The 10370-nt window shown below is 36.6% G+C and overlaps 1 protein-coding gene across 1 annotated transcript in view; it reads left to right on the top strand.

Annotated features, from left to right (window-relative positions):
* Positions 1–10028, top strand: part of LOC122747404 (kinesin-like protein KIF22) — a 33040-nt gene extending 23012 nt beyond the window's left edge. Inside the window, 1 exon segment of the mRNA XM_043993442.1 lies at positions 9955–10028. Within this exon segment, the coding sequence (XP_043849377.1) occupies positions 9955–10028 (74 nt within the window).
* The last annotated feature ends 342 nt before the right edge of the window (positions 10029–10370 follow it).

Raw genomic sequence — 10370 nt, forward strand, 5'->3', positions numbered from 1 at the left:
TCTCCCTGGTGAACAACACTTCCCAGTCCTATTACACTATCCATTATATGAACATCTAACTTACTATTGCTAATTGCTTTCAGAAAGGATGATTCTGGACACTGCAGTGCAGCCACTAAAGAGAAAAATATAAGGTCATGGATAGTTAGTGGTTTATTGCAATTTTCAGGAAGTTTTCTGGGGAGAATCAATTTTTTAGTAACTACAGCCCTGATGAACATAGAAGACATCCAAGATTTTTTAAAAAAGAAACAAATACTACATCAAGTTAAACCATTAATTGTTACTGCAGTTTTAATTTGTTTAGTGACAACTATTATTGTTATTATTATCATTATTATTCCAAGAACTTAAGGAAGTCATAAAAATTGAGAGATGATAGCACTGGGCTTACCTATTGACTCTTCTATTTAATAGCTGTGTGACCTTGGACAACTTAATATCTATGACTCTGAGTTCATTCATCTGTAATATGGGTTGGGTCAGAATCACATTATCTTGGGGCAGCTAGGTGGTGCAGGGGATAAAGCACTGGCCATGGATTCAGGAGGACCTGAGTTCAAATCCGACCTCAGACATTTGACACTTACTAGCTGTGTGACCCTGGGCAAGTCACTTAACCCTCATTGCCCTGCCAAACAAACCAAAAAAAAAAAGTGCTTACTAAACATTTGCTATTGAAATTAAATCATGATTAATCACATTTTAAATTTAACACTATCTTTTTTTTTTTTAATGTTCAACTAAGTGGAAACTTCTATCTGGTCTCCTCCTTACCAGTAATAATTGAGGTGCCATAGAGTGGTTAAGTCTTAAGGTTGGCTAAAGATTTGGAAAGATGGATGATGAATGAAGGTTGAAGAGGAACAAAAGGTTCAAGCAAATGATTCTCTCTCTCTCTCTCTCTCTCTCTCTCTCTCTCTCTCTCTCCCTCCCTCCCTCCCTCCCCTCCTCTCCCTTTCTCCCTCCCTCCTTCCCTCTCTTTCTCTCCCTCCTTTCCTCCCTCCCTCTCTCTTTCTGTGTGTGTTTCTCTATCTCTCTCAGCAACAGAGATAGACCCAGAGGAAGATAAAGGCAAAGACAAAGGGAGACAAAGACAAAGTCAAAGACAGAGACAGAGACAGAGACAGAGAATCACTTCAGCCAGATATCACATTGGCTATATGGCAAACATCCATGTCCAGCTGGGCAGAAGAAAATAATAAGGCAGAGGAGGATAAACAGTTTTCTCTTCCTCAACCCTTTACAAACGGGGGTAAGGGGAAAGCTTTGAGATATGTGAATAGCATCACATACCAACATATGTATACAAATGGATATATTCAGATTTGGTTAAGTGTGTTGTATATGATAACAAAACAAACTGAAAATAGAGAGAATTCAGCTCTGTGGGGTTGCTTAGGGCTTCTTCATGATATGTGCATGTAAATTTCTTCTATATCTATTGTATAGTGCCTTTGGCAGACATAAAACCACACTGTGACACATGCATATCTTTGCCCCACTCAAAGAATCAGTCTCAAAATATAGGAAAGTTTCTGGATTGTTGTTTATGACCTCTGATCATTTGATTTCATTTCATATGGTAAGTTCCAGAACTCAAAGCATTCTGGAAACAAACAAAAGGATGGTTCCTTATTTGCCATAGTCCCATATCAACTTTTTTCTCAATGTTAAAAATCTAAAAGAAAATGATTAAAATGGAGAGGCATTGAGATCTGATGGATTAAAGGAATCATTTTCAAGTCCATGGTCACTCAGCTAGTAATTTGGAAAAATATTAGGTAGAATTTGAACCCAGATATTGCTGACTCCAACAATAACACTGTACCCACACTACACCATGCTGTCTCACCCTCAGTTGACTGAGATGGTAGAATAAAAGCTGGATAATTCCACCTTAGACAATAAAGGATACATTAGGCTTATCCATTGCATGAAACTAATGATCTCTTATGGATTTCAGGAGTCCTTTCTGAGTACCACTGCCATGATCATGAAAAGGTTAACAATGCATTTCAATTTTGATATTTTGTGATGATGGCACTCACTAGGTCCTATACAAAGTGTTAAAATTATAGAAAAATTTTTTGGGGGGGCAGGGCAATGAGGGTTAAGTGACTTGCCCAGGGTCATACAGCTAGTGTCAAGTGTCTGAGGCTGGATTTGAACTCAGGTACCCCTGAATCCAGGGCCAGTGCTTTATCCACTGTGCCACCTAGCTGCCCTTATAGAACAATTTAATATATAATTAGTTATTCTTCAAAGTATGTCTTTGTTTTCTATAGAGGAGCTGTTAGAAAAAATAATGTAATTAAATGATTCTCACAGAAGATAACTGATCATTAAAACAAATAAACATTGGCTTGATTATAGTGGCAGATTTGAATAGAAAGTACTCACTTGGTCTCGTTAGTTTTCAGTCAAAGATTTTTTGCTTACGTTACCAACAACATAAAGGTAAACAAATACATACATATTAACACATAAAATGATAATACCCTCAAAGATAAACCCAAGATTGATGAATACAGCAGTTAGGTTCTATGCTGATATTGCTTCATATCCCTCATGTGTGTGGTCTCAAGCATGATACTATAATAGTAACACGTCTTCTTAATTTGATTTTCCCATTCTTTGTCCATTAATGGATAATTTCACAGCAAACTGCTGAGGTGGTCAAATCTAATAATAGTGTTCTGTCCTATTTTGCCAGTCTTTGGGTGGATATTTTCCTTGGTGTTCACTTGTATCTGATATTATTCTTTTCCAGTAAATTTAGTACTGGAATACTGACCCATTATAGATTTTTTTAAAAAGATATCCTCAAACTATCCCTCTATAATTTTGGCTTTCTACACTTTAAGTGTGAAAGTGACAGCAGTCCTTACAGATAACACTAACTTTAATCAGCAAGTATGCATTTGTCATGTGATTATATATTTTGCATCTAGTTTTGGTGATCTCAGGAATATATACTTCACATTTAGTTCTGGGTACTGAGGAAGAGCTAAAGAAAAATAAGACTTTGTGCCTCTCCTCAACTGATTTATAACTTGGTAGGGGAACTTGCAATCCTTGCTATACTTGACCCATCACCTACACCTTAGAGGATGTAAGTATGCAACAGATTTGGGAGGTGATTCATAGATTTGTATACCAGCTATACTCTTGAGGAACAAAAGGGGGGAATGTGGTAAAAAGTTTTAACAGTCGGTTAGATAATGGAGAGATGCCAGTTTTTGGGTTTTTTTAGGACCACCCTTTTGGGGAGGAGACCAACAGCATTGCCTGCTGAGCACTCGACTTCTGACTTCTGGGGTGCGAGCTTAAAAGGCAAGGAGAGAATGGAAGTGGGAGCTTTTTCCTGCTCCGCTGGTCTCCTGGCTGCGCTGCACAGACAGACGCGGACTGGAGTTTGACTTGGCCCGACTCTCGGTTAATAGCACGCGCTTGACTTGGTCTCTCTCCCCAAAAGTGGCCTTGGGTTTTGGTGAGTTTTATACAGAATATAGACTAAGCCTAGACTTAAGATGATTTGTATTGTATTTCTACTTTCCTATCCTAATCAACATCACCTTGTGACTACCATACAATAAAGGCTCTATCTAGAAAACCAGAAGCTTCTTCCATTTACTAGTCTGGGAGATAAATTAAGGGAAAAGTTAAGTAGGGTAGATTTATGATCTAATATCCAATTTTAATCTCACAATACCAAATGGGAAGCATTTCCCCTGATCAGAATGCACCTGAGTCAGTGAAAAATAAAAAGAATCTGAATATAATACCAGGAATTCCATGATCAATAAAGTAACACATTCAGGGATTAGAAAAGATAATAGGATAAGTAGGATGAGTCCACAATGGATATCTCAAATATGTGTTTGTCTCAAATATGTAAGATAGGGGAGGGGGTGGAGATCCATGCAAAGTAGGATTAGACAATCAACTCCAAGATGGGACCACTGTTTTGCTGATGATCATTTGCTTTATGCAAAGGCAATATTTCTTTAAAGCCAATGGCTGAATTAGCCATCTTTTCTCCCATCCTCTCAGAAAGCTGAAATGAATCACCATAGTATAGTGTGGACAGAATGCTGCACTTGTCATCAGGAACACCTAGGTTCAAATTCATCCTACCATCCTCCCAGATTACTCGCTGAGTGAACATGTTTGCTATGGTTGTACTAAGTGAAGGCAGTGTGTTAATTTGGAAGAGCTGGATTTGGAGTCAAAGAACACATCCTGCTTCTGCCAGTTGCCAATCACATAACCTGCAGCAAGTCATTTGACTTCTGTAGGCCACAGTTTCATCAACTGTAAAATCAGGATGAGGATGAGGATGAGGATGAGGATGGTGATGATGGTGGTGGTAATGATACCTATAGTATCTGCCTCAGAGAACTGTAAAAGGTAACATATAGACCTTTGCAAATATTGAAGCTATGTAAATGACAGGTTATTGTTGTTGTTAACAATAACAATTATTATTATTACATTAGTTTGAAAAATTTCACTCTCCCAGCTTTCACTCTAAGAAATTCAACTAAAGGAAAAGATTGGTAAATTTAACAAAGACCCAAGCAATATATAAGGAACCAATTCCCTGGAAACCAATCAGTTCTGGAAGTGGGATATCTGAATATTGTAGCAGCTGTGTCTTCCTCCCACTTCAAGCCAGGCTTATGTCTAGGCCAACTTTTGTTTCAAGAAAATTCTTGTTCCACTTAGAATTTGTCCTAGCTTCCAAACATCATTTCTAAATTCCATCTGGGCACAGGACATTAGAGGGAAAAGCTGAAGAGGTATTGATTGAACCAGAAAAAGGCAACTTTTAAAAAAATTTTTTTTAAGTTCATTGTGTTTTAAAACTATTTCTAATTATTGTGCAAAAACAGCTCTGAAATTCCTTACAATATAATTTTTTAACTTTGATATTTGCCTTCATTTTGTGAAGAAACAGAAACATATTTTTTGTTGTTTGGTTGACATTATCCAAATAGACTGGCTACCATTACCTCCTAAGTCTAGAAGCTACCCAGAAACTGCTTTGCTGAGGTTGCAGGACTTGGCAACCTGTGCCTGTACCTGTCCTTTATGATGGATCCTTGACATGTGTTTATTGCTTTACAGTTGCCTGACTTCCAGTGTGTGTGTGTTGGGGCTGGGGGTGGGGGGGGGTAGTTTCTGTGGAGCTTCATTCCAGCTTTATCTTGTATTTCCAGGGAAAGTTTCTACTTATGGAATTTATACTTATAAAAATGGTAATTGCTTTGAAAACTAATGTTTTATGGCTAATGTGGAAATATGTTTAATGAGATTGTTCATATACATATATAACCTAAATCAGATTGTTTGCCATTTTGGGAAGGGGGGAGGGAAGGGAGGGAAGGAGGAAAATTTGGAACTCAAAATCTTATAAAAACAAATGTTGAAAACTATCTTTACATGTAACTGGAAAAAAATGAGATACTATTAAGACTGAAAAAAAAAATCTGTCTTTTCTAAGAGATCCATGAACCAGAAACCAACTCTTCTTCTACTCCATATGGTAGCAGAACTGACTTTCCTAGCTCAACAAGCAATTGGGTAACAACCCAGCAATGAATCATACATAGCTAGAAGAAAGGAATTGATAACTGTTTCCACAGAGTCCACTGGGGACACCAGAAGCTATTTGTACATGCTCCAAGAAAGAGAGAAGGATTCCATGGGTTTAATTGGAATACCCTAAGATGGGGAGGACAGCAATAGTAGCACAAAAATTTCATGAAAAGAAAAAAAATGAGTTACATAAAAAAAAAGAGGTATCAAGAAATTGCTGGATGCAGCCAGCTTAAATAGAAGGAATTAGAGCTTGTGGCCAAGCCTACACAGAAGTAAAGCAGATCACACAGAGTGTAGAACTAGCTGACTCTACAGGCTAGAAAATAGCCCACCCTCCAAACTATCAATTTGGCCATCCCTAAATGACCAAATTAAGGCTTCATTTGTGATTGAGAACATTTTATATCCAAATTTCAAACCTATTTTGAAAACTAATAAAAACAAAAAGAGGGATCTAAGCAAAATGAATGAGCAATTCTATTTTACACCAAAACCAAAGGAAATAGAGATCTTAATTCAGAATTGACCTCTAATGCTGATTCTTTCACAGTCCCCTGAGAGGTAGTTCTCTGTATTTGTAAGCAAAACACAAGAAGGGGGTAAAGGTCTAAACAGAAGCATAAATACTTTTTAGGAGAGGAAATGGAAGTTTTCTCCAATAAGCATTTGTAGTAGAAGGGGACACCTCACTGACACTACATTTAAGAGAGCCCATTCTTGGTGTTTGGCATTTTCTCAGGAGAGGAACTTTTTCTTCAGAAACTTTCAGGCTTATTGGAAATTTTATTAAGAATCAGAGACATGACATCTATTATGGTCAGATCCCACAATATTTGATAACACTTAGATTTAGGGTTAAAAAGAATCCTTATTAGATTAAGTTGGTAAGGAGACATTCTTCCTTAATCTGTAACACCATAAATCCTGGCAGAAAGAAAAAACAAAACCAATATGGGGGTAGTAAAAGAAGTTAGAGAGAAGAGGGCTTGGTTCAAAAAGGATACAGTATAGTTTGGAAATATTTCCCTTTATAGGGTGTGTTTATACATGTGTGAGTGTGTGTATATATTTGTGTATAAATCAATCAATGTTTGCTTAGTGCATTATCTTTGGTGGTGAGATTGCAATTCAAAGGTAAGAAAAGCAGACTTTTTAAAAATACTAAGAGGTATTAGAATGTTATAAATCAATATTAAGTGTCTATGTATCCCTGTCAATCTTATAAACTTTTTAATAGTTAATATAGCTATTAGAAAATGTTATTACTTTTTGTTTGGGTTTTGGCTAAACATAATGCCAAGAAATCTTTGAAAATATTAAATTAGAACCCTAATCTTATTAATATATAAAGTAAGACATTAATATTTCTTTAAAAATATGTGCCTTTATTAGTGTAGCTACTCTTTCCACCAATGCAAAATATTAAAATGTGATTTTATCTTAAAAAATATTATCTCCTAGTGGTCAAGCCTCTGTTAATTAGTATTTCCACATTTAACTTTGGATAAGTTTGTCTTGCATACATACAACACACTAAATAAAATGCAGAGAAAAATTGTGAAAATGTTAAGTTCATATATTTTATATACATATGCATATATATCTACATATAAATATATATATGCATACACATATAAATATATACATATATACATAAAAACACAGATGACCCAAATATCTTAGTGTAATTTTGTACTTTAATATATTAAAACTACTGTACTGACTTTTGGAATACTGTAAATGAATGAATGAAGGAATGAAGGAATGAAAATGATGTATTAATCAATAACTATGAACCCAGTACTGTGCTAGACACTAAGGATACAAATAAAATAATTGAAACAATCCCTCTGCTCAAGGAACTCACAGTATAATTTGAAAATACAAAAGTGAATGGATGGAAAGACCCCAAAGTCTGAAGAGTTTAGTGATAAAGTGAACATCAAAATTTATTGGGTGCATTAGCAGATCAGCTGGGAGTGCCCAGGAGGCTGGAGTATATATTAGGAAGGCCAATAGCAAGGTCCAGAGAATTTTAGGATATAATAATTAATGGTAATGATGATGATGGTGGTGGTGGTGGTGGTGGTGGTGATGATGACTAACATGTATATAGCTTTAAGATTTACAAAGAGCTTTATGTGTTATTTCATTTGGTCCCTGAAACAGTCTTGTGAGGTAGGATAACTGCTATCATTATCTCCATTTTACAGATGAGGAAATTAGGGCAAAAAAAAAAGGTAAAATTACTTGGCTAGGGTTACATATCTGGGTCTAAAACAGGATTTGAAATCAGGTTTTTGAGTTCCAAATCCAATAGCCTAACCACTGAATTTAAGAAAAAAATCTTATTCTCTTCTCCTGGGCAAAACCATAAGTTTACACTTTCCCTAAAATATTTACTTTTTGCCTTCATCTCATAAAGAAGCATCAAGAATTTTGTCTTTTTTGTATTTTTGTTGTTCTTGTTCAATCATTTTCATTCATGCATGATTCTTTGTGAGCCCATTCCATGTTTTCTTGATAAAGATACTGGTTTGCTATCTCCTTCCCCAGTTCATTTTACAGCTGAGGAAACTGAGGCAAACAGGGTTAATTGGCTTGTCTGAGGTCACACAGCTAGTAAGCATCTGAGGCAGGATTTTAACTCTAGGAAGATGAATCTTCCTGATTGGAGGCCTGGCATACTATTCACTACAACAGCTGCCCCTTTTGTATTTTGTAGACTGGCAAAAATTGAGAAACAATTTGTATACATGCACAGAGACACAGGCAGACAAACACAGGTATGTATACATGTCCTGTACTGTTCTTATTCTGTCTTATTCTTCTAAAGGGATCTAAACATGCAAATTAAGAAAGGCACTGTACAGATAATTTTATTGGTATTGAGAGCACCCTGAATAAGAAAGCTCCCTTGACTAACTCTAGTTGTTTCCATCTCTGCAAAGTATAGTCAGATTTGTCCAGGGGAGAAACTCCAAACATGTGTCCAGAGGCCCATGGGCAGCCCGTAACATTCCCAGGTTCAGTTGAAACCAGATTAAAATGTAATTCCTATATGATTTTAATGTCTTTAGGTACTAATAAAAAAGAAAAATATAAACATGTGTTTTTATAAGTTACAATGCAGCCTATAGGTAGACATATATATATAATTTACTAGTGCCCATTTCTATTTGAATTTGATATCACTGGCCCAGACCACCGACAGGTTGTCACTTGTCCAGGATCTCATACACAATATATGTCAGAATTAGGACATGAACCTAGGTTTTCCTGGTTCTGAGGCTGGCTCTCCACTATATAATTTTGCTTTTCTACATATATACACCATAGTCAATATGCAATAATAGCCATTTCCTTCTCCAACTCATTTTATCAATGAGGAAATTGAGGCAGAGATTTAAGTGACCTTCCTGGGGTCACACAGTTAGTAAGTATCTGAGGCTGGATTTGAACCCAGGTCTTCCCAACTCCAGGCCCAGTGCTCTATCCACTGTTGTGATTAGCTGTTCCGTTATTTTCAAAGAGTTGTAGAATTGGAAAGGGCCTCAAAGATAAGCTAGGGTCACCTTGAAATGAAGCAATAATTCCCCTCCAACACCACTGGCAATTGCTCACGCAGCCTCTGCTTGACATTTTCAACATGGTATGCAAAGAAAAGAGTAATGGATTTAGAACCAGACCATTGGAGTATTTGTCTCAGCTTCAATACTTTTTATCAGTATGATCCTGGGTAGGTCATTTAACATCTCTGGGCCTCTGTTTCCTTATTTGTAAAATGAAAGTGTTGGGGCTGTGTTTTGGCCCTCTTTGGCCATCTGGTAAAGCTGAGTGATTCCTTCATAGAATAACGTTCTTAAATGAAAAAATAAAACATACTGTATTTAAAAAGAAACCAATTAAGGGGCAGCCAGGTGGCGCAGTGGATAGTGCTCTATCCCTGGATTCAGGAGGACTTGAGTTCAAATCTGGCCTCAGACACTTAACATTTACTAGCTGTGTGACCCTGGGCAAGTCACTTAACCCCAATTGCCTCACCCCCCAAAAAACAAAAAAAAAAAACCAAAACAACAACAAAAAAAAAGAAACCAATTATATAGAAATGAGGATGTATTTTTCAACTTCACAGAACCTCTGAAATCTATACAAACATTCAGTGGTATGCTGGCAAATGTTTCATAATCTGCTCTAGAGGGTAGAGAGGGGTAAGAAGAGCAATACCTATGTCAAACTTTTAGGTTTAATCTGCATTAATAATATTTTATCCTTTATTTTTTTAAGTCTAGGCAATCAACAAAACAATAAATTAATCATAGATTTATGTTATTTTCTGATTTTCAGGCTATATTGAAAATTTAACTTTAATTTCCCTGAGCCAGTGGGCGGTGACTGGAGCACACCCCATTGCTGGATGAAGCACAGGTTAAGAACCTCCAAGCAGTTTATATCCAAGTGCCCTTCTACTTAAAAACAAACAAACAAAACTTACTACTCCTCAGAGGAATGGGCAGGCCATTTTAAAATTGCTCTAATTGTTAGAAACTTCTCCTTTGAACACAAATCTGTGTCCTAGGCTTCTCGTTCAGTCACCCAGGCAAGTAAAATCATCTGCCTCAAATCACAAGCCTAGGATGTGGCAGAGCTCAACTAAAACCCACAATCCATCATTTGGACCTCATGCCCTGAATCATTATGCCTACTCATATACAAATGTAAAGAATAAGAGGAGCCTTTATCCCAAGATCTCCACAGTTTAA

This window comes from Dromiciops gliroides, chromosome 1 (genome assembly GCF_019393635.1).
Source record: "Dromiciops gliroides isolate mDroGli1 chromosome 1, mDroGli1.pri, whole genome shotgun sequence".
Classification (NCBI taxonomy): Eukaryota; Metazoa; Chordata; class Mammalia; order Microbiotheria; family Microbiotheriidae; genus Dromiciops; species Dromiciops gliroides.